The sequence below is a fragment of the Monodon monoceros genome, unplaced genomic scaffold, assembly GCF_005190385.1.
Source record: "Monodon monoceros isolate NGI ecotype Baffin Bay Population unplaced genomic scaffold, NGI_Narwhal_1 Super_Scaffold_5, whole genome shotgun sequence".
NCBI lineage: Eukaryota > Metazoa > Chordata > Mammalia > Artiodactyla > Monodontidae > Monodon > Monodon monoceros.
In genome coordinates, this window is record NW_021703782.1 from 105,607,480 (window position 1) to 105,627,586 (window position 20,107).

At 56.8% G+C, this 20,107-nt stretch overlaps 1 protein-coding gene across 2 annotated transcripts in view; it reads right to left on the minus strand.

Moving 5' to 3' along the window:
• The window catches only part of FAM102A (family with sequence similarity 102 member A), a 36,361-nt gene extending 16,254 nt beyond the window's left edge, over nt 1-20,107 (minus strand). For both annotated transcript variants that reach the window (XM_029201796.1, XM_029201795.1), the window contains exon 1: nt 19,891-20,107. In XM_029201796.1, the coding sequence (XP_029057629.1) occupies nt 19,891-20,036 (146 nt within the window). In that variant the 5' untranslated portion in view covers nt 20,037-20,107. The remainder of the gene's footprint in view (nt 1-19,890) is intronic.

Consider the following 20,107-nt stretch of genomic DNA (forward strand, 5'->3'; position numbering starts at 1 on the left):
AAATAAATAAATAAATAAATAAATAAATAAATAAATAAATAAATAAATAGTGAAGACAACCCACAGAATGAAAGAAAATATTTGCAAATCATATATATGAGACTTGTAGCTAGAATATATAGAGCACTTACAACTCAATAATAAAGACAAACAACCCAATTTAAAAATTGGTAAATGATCTGAACAGACATTTCTCCAAAAAAGATATATAAATGGCCAATAAGCACATGAGAAGATGCTCAACATCATTAACTATCAGGGAAACACAAATCAAAACTATATAACAAGTTACCACTTCACACCCACTAAAATGGCTATAATCAAGACAGATAATAAGTGTTGATGAGGATGGGGAGAAACTGGAACCCTCGCGCACTGCCGGTAGGAACGTGGACTGGTGCAGCTGCTTTGGAAAACAGTCTGGCAGTTCCTCAAAAGGTTAACCATAGAGTTACCATATGACTCAGCAATTCTACTCCTAGGTATATACCCAACAGAAATGAAGCATATGCCCACACAAAACCTTGTACACAAATGTACACAGCAGCATTATTCATAATAGCCAAAAAGTGAAAGCAACCCAGATGTCCATCAACTGGTGAGTGGATACATAAAATGTGGTATATCCATACAATGGAATATTATTCAGCAATCAAAAGAAACTGAGCACCTAAACGTGCTACAATGTGAATTAACCTTGAAAACATTATGCTAAGTGAAAGAAGCCAGTCACAAAGAACTATACATTGTATGATTCCATTTCTATGAAGTGCCCAGAATAGGCAAATCCATAAGAGACAGAAAGACTGATGATTGCCAGGGGATGGGGGAGCTGGGAAAAAAATGGGAACGACTGCCAATGGGTATGGAGTTTCTTTTTGGGGTGATGAAAATGTTCTAAAATTGACTGTGGTGATGGTCACACAACTCTGTGAATATACTAAAAACTACCAAACTGTACACTTTTTTTTTTTTAATTTATTTTTGTTGGGTCTTTGCTGCTGCACACGGGCTTTCTCTAGTTGCGGCGAGCGGGGACTACTCTTCGTCGCAGTGCACGGGCTTCTCATTGCAGTGGCTTCTCTTGTTGCGGAGCACGGGCTCTAGGCGCGCGGGCTTCAGTAGTTGTGGCGTGCAGGCTCAGTAGTTGTGGCTCGTGGGCTCTAGAGCGCAGGTTCAGTAGTTGTGGCGTACGGGCTTAGTTGCTCTGCAGCATGTGGGATCTTTCCAGACCAGGGCTTGAACTCATGTCCCCTGTGTTGGCAGGCGGATTCTTAACTACTGTGCCACCACGGAAGCCCCCAAATTGTACACTTTAAATGGGTGAATTGTGTGGTCTGTGAATTACGTCTTAATAAAGCTGTTACCAAAACGAAAACATGGTAGTTCAAATAAAGAGAGAAAAATGGAGAAAACAGAACAAGGAAGGTGGGTAGGGAGTACTGGATAGAGATGAGAAGGTGGGGGCTGCTACTTTGGGCAGGTGGTTAGGGAAAGCCCTTTGGCAGTGACGTCTGAGCAAGGTCTGGAGTGAAGTGAGGATGTGGGCTGAGCAAAGACTGGGGGAAGAGCTGTCCTGATGCATGAACAGCAAGTGCAAAGGCCCTGAGGTAGAAACAAGCTTAGCAAGTAGAGAAGCAGCATGGGGGCCAGCAGCTGAATGGGACTGGGGAGGGGAGCAGAGGGGACGAGGTTGTCGAGGGAACAGGGGTAGGTCATGCTGGACCATGGTGAGAACTTTGAATCTTCCTCTGACAGTGCCTCTGTCTCACCATTATGGATTCCGGTTTTAGGCAGAGGCTGAAAGCAGCCCTGAGGAGGTGAATGGAAGGGTGAAAAGAGCAGAATACTTCCCAAGCAGCCAAAGGCCCAAGCCTGAAAGCAGGGAAAGCTAGGGGCCGGCCAGGGCTCCCATGTGGACCCTCAGATCTCCGCCCACCCCCTCCACTTGCTCGAGCCAGCCAGGAGTTGGAAGCAGCTGCTGGAGCCTGAGGAGGAAGCTCACAGTGCTGGGCGTGTTGAAACACCCAGAAGAATTAGGATTAGTGTCCGGGAACAAAAGCCGATATCGAATTGTGGGCTCTCTCCCTTCCCCTTTGTGTCTGCCCCGGGAACACCCGGCCAGGAAGCCTGCTTGACCGTGGTTCCTGCAGGCCTGGCCAGAGAAAGCCATGCGGAGCCCTCCCAGGCTCAGGTAACAGGCTGTTTCCTCTCCCGCTGTGGGAAGGTGGGCAGGGGCAGGGCTCACGGGATCAGCCCTGGGCCTCCCTCATGTTTCCACAGGGCTCTAAACACACGCTCTTAAATGCCACCACTCCCATGGGAAGAAGCTCAGAGCCTCGCCCTGGCCCACCCAGGAGGTCACAGCAAGGATAAAAACAAACACCCCAGCAGTGGCCATTCCCTGTGGGCCTACTGTGTGCTGCCTGGAACTCCTGAACGCTGCAAGTTGGGTGTTATCATGGCCCACTTTACAGATGAGGAAAATGAGGCCCAGAAAGGCTGAGAAACTCACTCACAGCTACAGGGTGGTGAGGAGCAGAGCCCGGTCTTGACTCCAGGCCCATCTGTGTCCAGAGCCAGAGATGGCACAGCCAGGACTCAGCCCTGCAGCCGCCTCCAGAGCCCTCTGAAGAGAGGGAGCTGGGCACCCTCAGTCAGTTGGTATGGGGTCTCAGGCACAGGGCAGGGATAATGGGGGGAGAAGAAAGATGAGCAGAGGCTCAGGGGTCGGGGTGAGGGGGCATTCATTTAAAAAAAAAGACAGGAATTAAGACGCCAAGCAGGGGACCATGAGCCCCAGGTGGGAGCTTGCCAGGCCAGGTTTGAGGGAATCTCAGGGGCTTGATTCATTCAAAAACCTTTTACTAAGCACTTATTAGGTGCCAGGTACTACTGAAGGCCCTAGGGACATAAATAGTGAACAAAACAGAAATTCCTGCCTTCAAGGGGCTTATAGTCTGGCAGCAGGAAGGAGACAGACAAAATAAAGCAAACACACAAGATGGTGGTTAAGTGCTATGGAGGAAAAAGGAACAGGGAAGGAGGCAGGCAGTGCCTGGGTTGGGGGCGCCTGAGGGAAAGACGGCCAGGGAAGGTGTTAATGGGAAGGTGACATCTGAGCAAAGAGCCGAAGGGGGTGAGAGAATGACCCACACAGACGCCTGGGGGAAGAGCAGTCCAGGCATGAGGAACAGTCAGTGCAAAGGCCCTGAGGTGGGAATATGCCTGACATGTTTAAGAAGGCACGAGGAGAGGCTTAGGAGGGGCTTCCCTGGTGGCGCAGTCATTAAGAATCCGCCTGCCAATGCAGGGGACATGGGTTCGAGCCCTGGTCCGGGAAGATACCACATGCCGCGGGGCAACTAAGCCCGTGCACCACGACTACTGAGCCTACGGTCTAGAGCTCACGAGCCACAGCTACTGAGCCCGCGCGCCACAACTACCGAAGTCTGTGCGCCTAGAGCCCATGCTCCGCAACAAGAGAAGCCACCGCAATGAAAAGCCCGCACACCACAACAAAGAATAGCCCCCGCTCACCGCAACTAGAGAAAGCCCGCGCGCAGCAACGAAGACCCAAAGCGGCCAAAAATATATATAAATAAATAAATTTATTAAAAAAAGAAGGCACAAGGAGGCTAGAGGCCAAAAAGCCACCCCAGGAACAGCAAAGGCCCAGTGCAGCGCTGCCAAGAGCCCTGAAGGGCGACCGGGATCCTGAAAGCTGAGCACCGCTTGGCACCAGCCATGACCTCGACGGACTGTGGCCCCGGGGGCAGGGACAGGGCCTCTGTGGGAAACATGGATCTCTGCATACATTCCCCAACTCCCCAGGTGCAGTGAGCCAGAAAGAGGAAGAGCGTGAAAAAATTACAACGAATGAGCATCTCTGACGAAAAATCATAAAGAAGATGCTCATTAAGAACACACAGGGGCTTCCCTGGTGGCACAGTGGTTGAGAATCCGCCTGCCAATGCAAGGGACACGGGTTCGAGCCCTGGTCCAGGAAGATCCCACATGCCGTGGAGTAACTAAGCCCATGCGCCACAACTACTGAGCCTGTAAGCCTAGAGCCCGTGCTCTGAGACACGAGAAGCCACTGCGATGAGAGGCCCGTGCACGGCAACAAAGAGTAGCCCACACTCAACATAACTAGAGAAAGCCCGTGTGAAGTAACGAAGACCCAGCGCAGCCAAAAATAAATAAATAAAGAGATAACTTAAAAAAAAAAAAAAAAAAAGAACACACAGGACTGTGCATCCGCCCCCCACCCCAACCCCCGCTTGCCCTGCTAATGTGGCTCAGGATGTGCCGAGAACTGAAATGTAAAGATGATGGCACCAAGCCCAAAGAGGACACCGTCCAGAGCCCTGGACTCCGGGCTCCCAAGCCTAGCGGCTTGCTCCACCTGCAAAGGGGCAGGAGGAGACAATGGCTGAAGGAGGGAGGGAGCTCGGAGCGGGTCTGGCTAAGGTGGGGTGAGGAACCATTCGCAGGGCCAACTGTCTTTGTGTCTGTCGAAGAACTGTTTCTGTAATTGAACTTGAAATTGAAAAATGAGAAAAGGGTGTGAGGTTAGAAGAGCTGGTCAAAAGCAAAGGGATGTGAATGCCCATCTGCCTGATTCAAGGCCTGGGCCCACACTCACCCTCCCGGCAGGACCGGGCGCCCCTTGGTAAGAGATGAAGATGGCCTCCCTAGCCTGGGGTTTCAGGGCTTGAGTCCCCAGCTCCATGCTGCCAGGGATAGGTAATTACAGAGACTGGGTTTTCAGGGGAGTTTCGTTTTTAGCTTTAAGATACACAATTAGATGTCCAAATCCCAGAGAGGCAGGGCGAGCCCTCTCCACCCACCACAGCCCGCTGGCAGAATTCGGCTCTTTCTGGGTTGTCCTGAAATAGAGCAGAGCATCCTACCAGGCTGGTGTCTCCCTCGGAGCTCCCCTGGCCCCAGATCCCAACCAGGGCCTCTGTGATGCATCCACAAAGCCTCACTGTGGACGCCGGCTCGGTGCCAGGCCCACGTGGGTGTGGGGACACAACGGGAGCAGACCTCCTCAGAAGCCCCCGGCCGAGCGGGGAGACAGACTCACACAAAAAGCAACTGACAACTGCCACCAGCCTCCAAGGAAGTGGAAGGGGCTGCGAGGAAGCAGAACAGACTGGGGGCCTGACTTGGTCGGGGCAGTGACGCCGTAGCTGGGACCTCTAGGCTGCGGTTGGCTGGGTGAAGACGCGGGGAGATGGCCCGGGTGGTGGGAAGACCCAGAAGGAAGGAGGTGGCTCTCACGAAGAGGCAAGAGAAGGCCAGGGGGACGGGGGTAATCAGGCAGGTGAGGGTAGGGCTGCATGAGTGACCCGGAGGCCCACCACCGGGAGCCTGGACTTCATCTGTGAAAGGGTGACACTACCCACTGCGTGGGGCTGTCGCGTGACCCTGCGGTGCCATGTCCAGCTCCTTTCTCCACTGCTCACCCAGAGAGGCAATGTAAAGAATTCTACCGGCACGATGGGTGTGTAGTAGCCACATCTTTCTAGCACCTGCCCTACCATGTGTCAGTGACTCAGAAAGGCAGCTGGCCACCGTCGGGGCCCCACACAGATGGCACCTATCTGCCACCACTGCCTCCCCACAGCTCAAGACAGAGCTGCACAGAGCGCGACCCTCGCTCTAGAACACTCGCTCCTGCCTCCTGGGTTCATCTTTAATTAATCAACAGTAAAACCCAGTCCTGTTCATTGAGCTTGTTCTACAGGACATGTGTTTTATAGACATGAGCAACTACCACAATCCAAGGAGGTATGTGCCATTATCATTCCCATTTTACAGATGAAGAAACTGAGGTCCAGAGAAGGGCAGAACAAGCCCAAGCAAGGTTGGACAGAACAATAGGGTTGGATGCTGACCCAAGGCCACACCTTCACCTCTTCCCCATGTTGGTTCCCTTCAGAAGCAGGAAGGTAAGTGGAGACCTGGGAGGAGGGAATGCTTCTTCTCAGGGCCCCAACAACTCAAGATGCCTCAAAGGCTATGAAGAGCAGCAGACCAGGTTGAAGTGAGCCACCATCCTCGGCCTCTCAGATGGGGAAGTTTGGGACTCCCAGCAAAAGGCCACCCCAGAGTCCGGGTTCCATGGCTCCCCGAGGGTGGCTCACTGCCACATCCCTATCACCTGGCCCAGACCAGCCTCACTGCCCAGGAAATGCAGCAAGATCTCAGAGCTTTAGCACCCCCCAGTCTCCATCACGCAGGTGATGAGGGGTCAATTCCATGGGATCCACCTCCTGGCCACAGGCTGCCCACGGCCCGCAGGGTCCCACAGACAGGGACCATCTGGGGCCCCTCCCCGGAGTCGGAGTGAAGGCACAGCCAGCAGTGGTCTCAGAGCAGGAAGTTGACAGAAGGGAAACCGGGCTATCAGTGGGGAGCCATGGAAGGGCTCCAGCCTGACCCACCCTCAGCCCCTCACCTCCCCAGCAGCCTGGCTGCAAGTACTCGTCTGCACACCTGTCTGGTCACCACCGTACACCCAGCACAGAGCTTGCCTGGCAGGGGGCAGCTCAACTGTGGCCACTATCTACGGGTGGGGATGGTGAGGCCTGGGAGGACAGAGCTTCTCAGACTCAAGTCAACACTGAAAATTCCGTGGCTTGTCACAAATGAAGATTCCCAGGCCCTGCCAGAACTAGACTCTGTTATGGCAGGGTTTCTCAGCCTCGGCACCACTGACATTTTAAGCCATTCTGGACTTTATGGGGGGTGTCCTGTGCATTACGGGATGTTTGGCAGCATCCTGCCAATAGCACAACTCCAGCTGTGACAACCAAAAATGTCTCCAGATATTGCCAACTGTCCGGGGGCAAAGTCACCCCTGGTTGAGAACCACTGCTGCAGGCCTTGGACTGGACTTTTTAAACAAGCTCCCAGGTGATTCTGAGGCAGGAGCTGGGCACCTGGCTAAGCGAGGGCATATCCATGAGAACTGAGTGGGACCCCAGGGACTCCCAGCCCCACTGCCCTCCTGTGTTCCTGAAAGGGCTGGTCCCCGGATTCCTCCCCTTCTGCCCCCATGATGAGAGATAACCAGAGCAAGGCTCCATCGCACGAATCCCTCCCCGCTGGGCCGGCAGTCACAACATCCAGCCTGCACCTCCTCAGCCACACCCACTCCGTGATCTCCCCGACCTTGGTCCTTGGCCGGGTCCCTGGAGGAACGAGCAGTCACAGTGATGCAGTCACAGTGATGCAATCAAGGTTCCCGGCTGATGAAACCCAGCCCAGCCTGGGAAAGGCGAGAGTCTAATAAGGAAACAATTTAAATTGACAACATCTGCCTGTGCTTCCCTGAAGAGAAGAGAGTACAGCCGCCTGGGGAGGGGCCCACCCCGGGGACCAGGCAAGGCATCTGTCCAGGGGCTGCAGGGCGGTAGAGCCTCCATTCCAGTGACGTGGCCAACGTGGCCGCCCAGCAGCATCTGGCCCCTGCCAGGAATTCAGGGCTGCACACAGGGGAAGCAGCTTGTTGCAGTTCTGACACAGCCAGCCCCTCCTCCTGTGACACGACGAGGCAGCAAGAAGTTCCTAGAAGTCAAGCCACTCGGGCTTGGTGGAGAGGCATCAGTGTTAGGAGTGAGGACTCTGGAGTCAGAGGCACCTGCGTTCCACTCCTGCTACTCACCAGCCCGGTAACCTGGAACTGCATCAAACAACCCAAAGTGGGCAGATGCTGGCTTCCCCATTTTACAGACACAGGCACGCTGCCTCCCTGGCTCTGCCTTCGCAGAGGTGCCTGCACCCAGAGGCAGGCTCTGCAGGCAGCTCGAGCTTCCCTATCACCCAGGCGAATGTGTGGGCATGCTATTCTCAACGGATGCACACAGCCCAAGAGGAGAGCAGGCCATCGAAAGGAATCCGGAGTGAACTGCTGGCTTTGACCAAGTGCTGGTCCAAACTCAGGCACCTGCGCGAAGGTGCCCCCATCACCAAATGTGGCCCAGCCTGGCTCCTGTTTCCCGGGTACCCTTCTGTGTGCCAGGTGCTGCTCAAGCATGTACCCTCCGCAAACACGATCAGCACCCACTTCGCAGATGAGCAGATGGACACTCAGGGAGTCCGCAGGTCACTCAAGAGGTGAGGGGTGAACTGCACCTCCAAGCCCTACCTCAGGAGCCCACCGCCCACCCCTGCCCTGCAGGACCGCTGGGAAGATGCTCTAAGATAGAAAAGCTGTTCTTAGGGGACAGCAGCAGCCGTCAGTGTCCCTGCGCTTTGTGGGCTGAACCTTCACGAATCTCAATACCAGGGAAGAGGCGGCCTTGAGACCAGTCTTGTCCTAAAGGAGGGGTGGTCATGAGGTCAAAGTGTACGGTCAGTGGGGCATGGCACTGGGCCAAACTCGTCAAGACCTGCTGGTGTTGGGGACCAAGCCTGGTCAATCCAGGGTCGAAGGGAGAGTGGGGAAATGTTCCTATAAAAGTCCGTAAGGTCAGCTTCCTGCCTCCTGAGCATTTCCTACTTATCGGGCACTGAACTGAGAGCTCTCCCTGCCTGACCTCCTGGAGTCCACACCCCAAGCCTGGGAGGTAGCTACCATCATCCCCACGTCGCAGGCAGGGAAACTGAGATTCAGAGCACAGAAGCCACCGACCCCAGGTCTGGCTGGGAGAGGGCCGTGATCTGATCTGAACCCATAGCTGTCTGACCTCAGAATCTTAAACTGGGCCCAGGCCCTAGAAATTCAAAGCAAGGAGCCGCAGCTGGGCTATAGTAGCTACGTTCCCTCCTCCGTTCCAGAACCCACAACTGTAAAACACGGAACTGTGGGGTTGGCTGTGCACAGGGAGTTTCCCTTCCTGAGCCCCTGAGATCCCCAGCGGGACCACTCACTCACAAGGCAAGGGTACAGGAGGCAGATAGGCTGGGGACCAAGGCCAGGATCTGCCACTCACTGGCCAGGACCTCTCTGGGCCTCAGTCACTGCCCTGCCCTGTCTCACGGGTTTGCTAAAAGGCCTAATGAGAGAACAGGGCCTGGTACATACCCAGAGGACACTCACACTGAAAGGGGGACATGGCCGCTACCATCGAAAGTAACTCTGAGATAGATGGTCCAGCAGGAAGCCAGGGCCCTGATGGAGGCCCCACTTCCCCACCCCAGGACCATGGATCAGGACATTTCCCCAGACCTGGAACCTGGCTGGGACGTCCTGGGAGGTGGACGGACAGGTAGCCCAGGCATACTCAGGCCGCTCCTGGCTGACTCACGCCTGGGTGGTGTTTGAATCACCCAAGGAAGGGAAGAAACAGGAGGGAGGTATGCCCATCCCCGGAGCCCAGTTCCTTGAATAGCTGGACTCAAGTGAGTCACAGGGATGTCCCTGTCCTCTGAACCCCTACCCAACCCCATAGCCTTTCCTGAAAGCACCCTCCCCACAACGACTGCAGACAAATTACTTCCTCTTCTGGACATGGGTCTTATTAATGGTGAAAATGGAAGGAGGCTTCCATGCCCCAGAGCGCAGGGGTCCTGGAGGCAGGGCCTTTGTTTCACTCACTGCTGCTTCCCATGTGCTAAGGGCGGCACCTGGTACATGGGAGGCGCTCAGTAAGCCTCTGATGACTAAATTAGTGATATTCACAGCATTGCTCCCAATAAGGGCCACCCTAGACCTTCTTGCACTGATATTTCCACCTCCAGGAAAGGGGCCTCCAGCTGTGGTCAGGTCACGTTCTCCAGCTCTCTGTAGTCACTGAGGGGTCAGAGGTCATCACCATCTCTGGATCTGCCCCCAGGTGTTCCCACTGCTCCACACCACATTCCCCACGGCTCCCTGGACTTCTGAGGTGACCGAGGAATAATCAGGGACCACTCAACCAGAGTCACATCTCCTCACAAAACCAGCACAGACTAAGACCTGCTTTGCTGGCCATCTTCAGCAGCTCTCTGAGATTCCAACCACAAGACAAAGGGCTCGGGGTCAGGTGGAACCAGGAGGCCCTGACTCACCAATCTCCACCTCCTGCCCAGACAGCTGATTCTCCTGCAGACTCATGGACTGACCCTGGGCTAATCGCTGCCCCTGCCATTCATTTAGTCCACACACATTAACTGAGCACTTACTACGAGCCAGGCCTGAGTGGGACACTGGGAAACAAACCTGGGCCTTGGTCTTGTCTGCATCCAAAAGGGGCATGGCCATTCTCACCCAGGTCCATGTGATTCCTCTTTAGCCAACAGAAAACCCTTAGGAGGTGCTGGAGCCCTGGGTCAGGCCTTCTCTCGCATTCAGGGAGAGTACCCAGTCAAAGGCCCATCCCCAAAGACAGCGGTCAGGGCCAGAGCAGGCAGGAGTGGCTGATGCCTCCCCTCCCGCACCGTGCTCAGCACTTCTTGGAGAGCTGACGTGTCTAATGGTCTTCCCTGGCTCATGGGCCCAAGGTCAGGGGCCATGGCTGTCTCGGCCAATGCTGGACCCAGTGCCCAGTGCAGGACCAGGGCAGCAGCCTGGCTCGAATCACAAATGTTTGCTGAATGGGTGAAACACAGGAAGAGAGAAGAGAAACAATTAAGGGGAGAGCAGGAGGAAGGTGAACCTTTCCTTCCTGCTCCCACCCCTGGATCCTCTCCAGTGATTGCCCTGCATTAATGCCAACCACTGCCAGCCTTTCCTGAGCACTTACTCTGTGCCGGGGCTATGCTGGGTGCCTAACGGGGGCGTGGGGGCAGGGGGGTGGTAACCCACTTAATCCAAGCGCCAAGAAGGAGCTTATCACCCCATTTCACAGAAGAGGAAAGCGAGGCTCAGAGAGATCCGGTGGTCTGGCAGCCTTGGGAGCCCGCCCTCCTTCTGAACCGCCAAGCCCCACACCCAGCAGCCCCTGCCGGGGTTTGCAAGAGGCAGAAGGAAAATCCCCAGCCAGAGAAGACTGCAGGCAACTGCTGAGTTAAGGCTCGTAAGTGATGCTTATTGGGTAGCGACGGTTCAGGCTGCCCTGGCAGAAAGACCCTGGAGAGACCTGAGGACCTCCTCCAGTCTCAGGTGCCCAGCACGACCAAAGGTGTGGGTGTCTCAAGGCCTTTCTCACACAGACACGTGCGCACATCAGTGCTCGGCTGGCTGGCTGGCTCTCAGAGCAGTCCTGTGTAACCAGCCTCCTAGAAGCAGGACTTTACAGGTCCCAGAAGTCCCCTCCAGACATGACTGCCACCCCAATAAAGACAACATCATCCTGACTCGTATCAGGATGGGTTTTTTTTTTTAATCAGAATGCTTTTGAACTTGGTATAAACGGCACCGCACAGCATGCTCTTGTGTCTGGCTTCCTTCCCTTGCGGTTGTTTGCGACACTGTCCTTGTCGTGAGTAGCAACGGCTGCTGCGTAGCAGGCTCGAGTTTTGTTTTTAATCATTCCATGATGACAGAGGTGGGAAACCGCTCCTCTCAGCTGACAGCCACCTCCCCTCCTACAATGTGGAGTCCCAAGTGGTCAACCCCATGGCTGCCCTTGGGGGTTCTAAAATACAACTCTGACTCTGATTCACACCCTTCTGTGGATCCCTGGTCAGAGAAGTCCAAGCCCTTCCCCGTGGCCTCCCCCGACCCCGAGCCCCCAGGCCACGAGCTCTTCCCTGCTCAGCACTCTTGCCCTTGCCTCCCTCTGCCCTGTGCTGCTCTTCTCTCCCCTCTCCCCCAACCTAATCACCTACTGTCCCTGGGACGGAGCCCAGCATCCATTTCTGGGCGCGGCACTGCAGGGCAGGGCACTGCGGGGCGGGGCTGGAACCCCACGAAGCTGCACGGGGGGGGGGGGCCCACACACAGAAGGTGCGCAGGAACTTGTCCCTGAGGGACTGGGGGTTGGGGAGCCGCATGTGTGCTGCCTCTGTGGGTCTGCAGAGAGTCCAGCGCTCGCTCAGAGGAAGTGGTGGGAAGTAAGGGTGCCTTGCATGCAAAAAGGGCGCAGACTTCTGCCTTCCCCAGCACCCTCCCCAGCAGGTTTAGTCTGGTTTCAGCTGCCAGGTGCAGGGCCCTGTGCAAGCAAGTCGCCCTGATCTAGGGAGCCCTCCCGCCTCCACTTAGGCACCCGCACCCCATTTGATGGAGGAGCAAGCCCAGGCTGAAAGGACAAGGCTGTTGGCCATGCTCACAGAGCCAGTGAGTAGCTGCCGAGGTGCCTCCCGGGGCAGGCACCAGCCCCCGCCCCCTCCCCATCCCCCTAGGAGCATCCCCACTCCACACCCAGGGTCCACCCGACACAACCCATCGGTGCGGCCAGCTGCCTCTCAATCGCAGCCTCTGAGCCCAAGGCAGTGCCCAGCTGCATGGTATTCAGGCGAGGGCTGCTCCTGACACGCGCTGATACCTCCCGCACCAGGGTGGGGAGGGGCTGGGCCCAAGCAGCTGGCGGTGACTGGCACTTGGGCCGGCACCATCAGTGCCCACACTGGTTCAGGGCCAAAGGAGAGAAGTTCCAGCCCTGCGCCAGCGCCAACCCTCAGCAGGAAGCCCCAGGAGTGTGATGCAACAGAGGCCACTCCTGCCCACGGTCTGGGGCAGGAGCTAAGACGCTTGGCCCACAGGGGTGTACAAGGCCAAAAGAGGCCAGGGAAGGCCTCCCAGAGGAGGTGGCTCTCGGGCTGAGCAGGAGGTCAGCCAGGTGAAGAAGCGGGGGAAGGGAGCTTGAGGACAAGGCAACTGCAGAAGCAAACAACTAGAAAAGTAAGGTGTGGTAAAAGTCAGGGAGCACCAGGGGCCTGCCACCCACCGAGGGCCCCTGGCTTTCTCCCCTGCTCCCCCGTCCCTCAGCAGTCTGCCCTCTGCCTCATGTGGGGGCGGGGCGGTCTTCCGCCTGCCAGAGTGGGTCCCAGAACTGGCTGTGCAGAGGGCCCCTTCCCGCAGGCAGAAGCCCCCTACACCCTAGTCCCGCACCCCGGGAGCACTCCAGCTCTCACTGGCTCGGAGCCAAGCGCCCCAAGACAGGGCAGGTTCAAGCCAACAGAGGCAAGAAAGTGTACAGGCCCCACTGGGGACCCTGAGCTCCAGCGTGAGGCCCAGCTCCTTAGACACTAGGTGTGCTCCTCACCTGCTTCCCACCCCTCCGGAAGTAGCCTCTCCCCACAGCACCCCTAGAATCATGAGACAGAGACAGCACCCCAGTCAGTCCTGGCCCACAGGGAAGTTCCAGCTGCCACAGAAGGGCAACTGAGGTGCGCTATCCAGCCCACCACCTTGACTCAGCCAGGGATGGAAGGATGGGCGGCAGCGCATCCAGTGCCTCGACCATGTGCCAGGAGCCGAGCTGGACGTTTGACAGGCATTATCTCACTTGGTCCTCCCCAGAACACTGCGAGGCAGACACCAGCAGCCCCTGAGGCTTAGAGACTGAGTCCCTTGCCCAAGGTCAAACAGGCGACAAGAGGCAGAGGACGGGAATGTCCTCCCCAGGCCTGTGCAGGGCAAGCCACCAGCCTGACCAAAGAGGCGGCACGTCCTCCATCGGGGCTCTTTCCTCCCAACTGTGGGCTGGCCACTCCCAGTTGACATCTGGGCAGACGGGGGGGGGTGGGGTGGGTGGTTCCAGGCCTGCATTTGAGAGCCATTCCAAGGCCAGGCCACCAAAAGAAGCTCACAGCAGAGACAGAGGGTTTGCAACGGCAGTCCTAAGCAGACACCAAGGCCAGGCACAGGCTGGGCAGCTTCAGGCCTCACCAAGGCCACCAACAGCACAGTGTGACCTCATGGAGAGCCAGAAGGCCCAAGGGAGATAGACCTCAGGTCACAGAGCACATCTGAGGCCCTGGGGGCAGGTCTGGTAGCCCCAGAACCCAAAGCACTTGCCAGGCCAAGTGGATAATGAAGAGAGACAGCCCTCGCCCTCGCCTCAAATTAGTTCCAGGTCTCGTTCTAAGCAAATCTGATGTCTCTCCCCTGCTCAGACCTTTCCGTGTCTGTCTGATGAGATGAGGATAAATCTATATTGGTTGCCATGGGTGCTATACTGCTCCTCCCAGCAGTGGGCAAGTGACCGCAGGGTCACCACCCAGCAGTCACCAGACTCCACATACTGAGTCCCCAGGCTCGCGAGGCCCGTGAGCAGACATGCTAGCAGCTATCACGAGGTCCAGGCAGGGCTTCGCGAATGCAAGTCAGGACTCCCAGGTACTGAAGAAGCAGAGCTCAAAAGCATTCGGGGCCCTCCGACACACGGTGTGGTTGCTACTGAGAACCCCTGGCCAGAGCAGCTCCCAGAACAGAGATCAAAGTGAGGAACACGCCTCAGGGAACAGGCCTCGGGGAACAGCCCTGGCTCCACAGGGCCAGATCACCTCGGGTCAGGGCTCTGCCAATGCCAGGCTGGCAGGCAGGTGGCAGGGGCTGCCAGGGTGGTCTCTGCAGCCTGCCAGCAAGATTTCTCTCCACAAGCACCCGCCTCCTCAGGCCCCAGCCTGTGCACGGAAGGCCTTCCACAGGGGCCCCGGGGAGCAGGCTGGCCCGAGCAGATGAGGGAGGCAGACCACCGTCAGGGATCCAAGGGCATGCGGGGGCTCAGGAGGAGCCCAGAGCAGGCAGCCCACGGAGGAGGCAGCGCAAAGCCCCTTGGGCCACATGCTGCCACGTGACACCGTTGCTCGATCTTCTGATTTAAAAGACTTTTGTTTATGCTGTCAAAAACTCTTAGAGCACTGTATAGGGCAACAAAACCCCAGGCGCATTTGGCCACTGTGCACGCTCTGAACTTCCACCTTCCAACACCGACTAAGTGCTGGGTGTGGTGCCAGGAACTTGAGGACAAGGAAACCCACCTGCCGACTCTACCCGCCCAGCTTCTCGCCAGCGTGCCCACTCTTCTCCCTCTGCCTGCCACGGCCCAGCCAGGCCACAACTCCAACTTCCCTTACTGAGTACCAGTCAGGCACCCTGGCACCTTCTCCACCTGGCAGCCAAGAGCCAGCATCCTAATTGGCAAACCGGGCACACTGCCCCCCTGCCCCTCGGCTGGACCCCCAAAGCCAGGCACTGTCCAGCCCAGCTACCCCCATCTTCACCTACTGCAGCCAGCCCCATGCTGCCCCTCTCCATACCCCAACCACGCCAGCCCCTTGCCTAGATCACTGACCAAGTGCCTTCCAGCTGGGGGCCTCTGCCTGACCTCTTCCCAAACTCATGGAGCTTATGTTTTCAGGATGGGGCACGTCACTGTGATAGGGAGGGCTTTCCCTTTGGCCCACAAGGCTCCCATGAAGAGTCCCTTCCTCAGGGAAGCCCTTCCTCTGTGATGCCCACAGGCACACTGCCCCCACCCCATGGGGAGCTCCATGGGAGCAAGGCTGTCTGGTCCCGGTCACCTCTGAAAGCCCAGGGCCAAGAGGGTGCTCGGTAAATGTGGAAAAGGGACCTGCGCCTGCCAGCCTCCTCCCCCTCCTCCTCCTGCCCCCTCCCCACTCGGCCTCCAGAGCTCCCGATCTGTGAAGGGAAGTGGATGCCCTGCCTGCCTTAGGGTCCCACTGCACCTCCACCTCCCTGCACCCTCGGGCCCAAGAGACAGAACTGTGTGTCCATCTCCACACGACCCTCCCTCCACATTAAGATGTGCATGACAGCAGGCCTCGCAGGGCAGCAGATTCCAGTGGCAGCTGCACCCTTTTCCAAGGAGGGAGGGAGAGGGCCTCGGGGAAGCAGAGGTCCAGCCAAGCCTGTGGTGTGTGTGTGCAGAGACCTGGCCTCCCCAGGCCCGGGCACAGGGCCTCCAGCTGCAGAGCTGACCTGTCCAAGGTCTTCTTCATGCCCCCCACAAATCCCAAACATCCCTCGGAGGTCTCCCGCCCCGGCCTGCTCAAGGCCAGGCCCACAGAGAGAAGTCAGTACCTGTATTCTGAGCAGGCATGCCCTCTTTCAAAAGGCTGCCCAAATAAAAACCCCACTGAAGAGACAGTTGAGAATTCAAAGCTGCCAAAAAGAAAGGACGGGTGGGAGACTGCCCAAGTCACACAGTCTGCTTCTTAGACAGCCTGGCACCCAAGTGCAGAGCAGCAAGAGCCATCGGAGGGGCCCCTCTTCTCTTTCTGGCCCAGCCCGCCCCTTCATGCAAAGAGGGGTACTGCACAGCGGACAGAAGTCGGGGCCAACCAGAGCCCATCCGGCTGTGCCATTAGCTCCTCCTACGAAGTGACCCTGAACAAGTGACTTCTCTGCCCCCAGCCTCAGTTTCCCCATCCATTGGCCAAGGAGGCTCGCTCTGCCTGTCTCCTCCAGAGAGGACTTGCTGTAAGGTAAATCAACGCCTCCCTCTCGCTCCCTCCCGCCACCAGCCACGTGCATGGGGCAGGCCACAGGACCAGTGCCAGCTGGGCACAGAGACCTCTCAGGATGTTTGGGATTCCTCCTGCCTGAAAGACAGATTGGCTCAAGGCTGGAAGCCTGTGCCCAGCCTGCCCTAGGGAGACCACAGCCTGGTCCACTGCTTCCCGACTCACTAGACTTGGCTGGGACGCATCCCTCCTGGGACCCCTAGGAAAGCCTCCCAGATGCCATTTGGATGCGTCTGCTGGAAGGCCTCTAGGCAGAGACGTTGGCAAATGCCCATTGTGCCCCAGTGCCAGCCCGTGCCTGGCACCAAGTCCACAGCAGTGGACTTCAGCCCCACCCCCCCACCTGTGGCCCCGAGGCCCCTTTTGCTCAGATCTCACAGGATCTAGCCCAGTGCCTTGAAATGATCCAAATCTGGATTTCCCTGTACCACCCAGCCCACTAAAAAGAACCTCCTTCAAAGGTCTGAGGACATGACATGAGGCTGTAGCTGCTTCAAGCCCTCTGCCACCAAGGCAAGGCAGGGCCTTGGAGCCGGACCTGCCCACGTTTAAATCACAGCTCTGCCACTCTCTTGCTGAGTGACACGGGTCCATCACTTTAGGTCTCTTGACCCCAATTTCCTCATCAGCTCACGGGGTGGTTCAAGGACTCAGCTGATCGTGCATTCGAGGTGCTCAGCAGGTCCCTGGCATCTAATAATGCACAATCAAAGGCAGCTTAAACCCTGATGATAAAACGGTTATTTTCCCAATTGCATTTCTAGCCAGATGACCTCGCCGGATGGCCAAGAGGATGAACAGACACAGCACGTGCAAACACACTCAGCACGGCACCTGGCACGTAGCACTGAACATGGTAGCTGTGAGGATTATGGTTCATAAGGAGGCCTCAGAAAGATGAGGCTGGGGAACAGTGCAATGTACCACCTGTTCTACCTGCTCAAATTGGGTCAGGCTGGAGCTGTGTACCCAGCTGTTGCCATGGCACCCAACACACAGGGAAACACTCTAGCTAGGAGGGTGGCTGCTGCAGGAGTGGAGGCTTGGGCCTGCTTTGCTCAGACACCACCCATGCTGCCACCACCCCCACTCCCTGGGACATGTCAGGGGTCTCCGGGGTTATGGACAGTGTGCTAATAAACTAAGCAGGTCTCGTCACCCCTGACCCTACCCCACCTCCAAAACAAGAGGGCCTTGGCCCTCTGGAGAGGTGGGCTGTGAGGAGGGGCTCCCAGGCTGCAGACCAGGGTGTGTGGGATGGGAGTGGAAGGGTAGGAACCCAGGAACCCCCCTCTGCTGGGCAAAAGCCAAAGCAGCTGTAAAGCAGCCTCAGGTCCCAACGTGTGTGTTCCCTCCAGACACCCATGCCCAGCAGCAAACAGGTACCCAGAGCCCATAAGTGCCAAGTTGTGTGGGGTTCAATGTCAGCTCTTCCCTCCTCATGCCACTCAGGTTTCATCCAGGATGAGGGCTGGGAAAGCCTGTTTAGGCAGGCTCAGCCGGGTTCAGGGAATCCATGGCCCCTTGCCAAGAGGGAAGAAGGGGAGAGAGAGGTGAAATCCAGACACTGTGGGCTGAGACCTGGAAATTTCCAGACCTTCCCGGATGAGGGGGCAGGTTTAGGGCAATTGAAAGGCTGACAGGTAGGGTGACAGTGGCCCCAGGGCCTGGGAAGCCAGCTGAGACCTCAGCCTGGGGCTGAATACTAATTCTTCAGTAGGATCCAAGACCCTGCCCCCAGCCCTCAGTTCAGATGTAGGCCCTCTGCTGACTCCACCTGGTCCGCCCAAGACCTAGGAGGGGCTGGGGCCTGGGCTCCTCTACCATAGTAACGACAGCTGCTGCAACAGTCTGCCTGGTCAGACATGGTATACACAGTACCCATTCCCCATCACAACTCTAGGGGTGGGTATGACTTCTCCCATTTCACAGAAGAAGAAACTAAGGCTCAAAGGCAGAACAGGCTAAAAGCACATCCTGAGTTTGAATCTGGGCTCTGCTGTATTAACGCAGAGAAATCACTCCCTCCTTGAGCCTCTGAGCCACCTCTATAAAATGGGAATAACAACACTACAGGCCTCCCCCAACCTCCACTCTGCTCCATGGCATAGTCAACAGGTTAAGTGAGAGGTGCCAGTAAAACAGGGAGCAAAGCACCAATAATTGCTGGTTCTTGGAATCAGAGAGGTTAGGTAACTTGCCCTAGGTCACCCGGCCACTCACTGGCTGACCCCAGGCCCTAGCTCTGAGCACCACAGCCCTTTCCCAGAAAGGCTGGGCTACTCTGTGGGTGGCCACAGGATCACAGGCTTCCCAGGCAAGGAGGACAGCCTCCCACCCCCACAGCAAAGGGCAGCCCTCGTCTGAATTCCTCAGATAAGCAGCTCCCAGCCTGAGCGGACCCAAGTGCACAGAAAAGGCACCCCACCCTGTCCCACACTGGAGATTCCTAAATCTGGGTTAGGCTGTATGACTCCTCTCCCTCCTCCCAGCAGAACATTCGACCACCAGATTCATCCAACAGGTCTCCAAACAGGCCAAGTTCAGTTGACAACTGCCTCCTTCGAGGTCCCTGGCAAGCCACTTACTCCCTCTTTCTGGGCCTCAGTTTCTCCATCTGTAACAGGCACCCCATCTCAGAACTGTGAGGCAGCTCCAGCTAACTGGGCCCACAAGGAGGCCTGAGGAGCAAAGGGACAGACCAAGGAAGGGAGCCAGTGGGTCACAGGCACTGGGCCAGGCCCTGCCGCCGCATTCTCTCTGCTGAAACTTCTCCACAACTTTGACACAGAGACCTGTATTGGGCCCACAAAGTGGCTGAGCTAGGACTCAAACTCCCATCTGTCACACTCCAGGACTATGTGACCCCAGATGGGCCCAGGCAGTGGGCGCAGCTTGGGAACTCAGCCGCCCTCAGCAATGAGCCGGGCAGCTGGACCTGCAGGATGGGGAAGAACACAAAAACTAAACTTGACCGAGCCTCTTTCTTTCAGAGAGGGCAGCAGCCTCCTTGACAAGGGCATTTGCAATGCAAAGCAGTCCAGCTCCAGCCAGAAGAGGGCAGTGACTCAGAGGGGGCTGGGCAGGCCAAAATCCAGCCACCACCCTCCAGCCAGACCAGGAGTACCTGGGGCTGGACCTTCCCAGGAGCCAGGGAGTGCCAGGGAACCTGTGGCTGGCTCGGGCTCTAAAACATATGACAGCCCGAGTGGCCAGCTGGGTGCAAGATGCCCTGGAACACTCCTCCCCTTCTCAGCCCTTCGAGGCCAAACCCCGCTGGGCTCTTCATACAAGTCTGCAGAATGGGCCTACTGTGGGCGGTGTGCAAGGCCCCATGAGGGGGCTGAAACAACAGACCCCCAGGTATCCGGCTGGTTACCTGCAGATGGGTGCCTAGCACCCTGCCAGCTTCCTCAGGCCCAGACCTCTCAGATCATTCAGTCCTGCCTTGTGCAAATCTGCCCCAGACACACATAATCTCCAGGACTCTCTGGACCCCAAGAGGCACTTCCACACTCGCCAAGTGACTAGATCTGGCTCATTATCCCCCTTCCCTGCAGGCAGGCCTGCCCCAGCTCCTACCTTGACGACAAGCTGACAAAATCCCCGCCATCCAGCAGCCGGACCTTGCAGAAGAGGACCCCGTTCACGAAGGGGACCGCAGTCAGCTCCTCCAGGGTGAAAGTGGTTTGGAATTTGAATTTCTTCTTCTTCATCAAAAAAGCCATGAGCGAGTTCCCTGAGTCTGAAGCCCCGAAGGCCAAAAAAAGCGGGGGAGCCAGAAATCCCCAGGATTCCT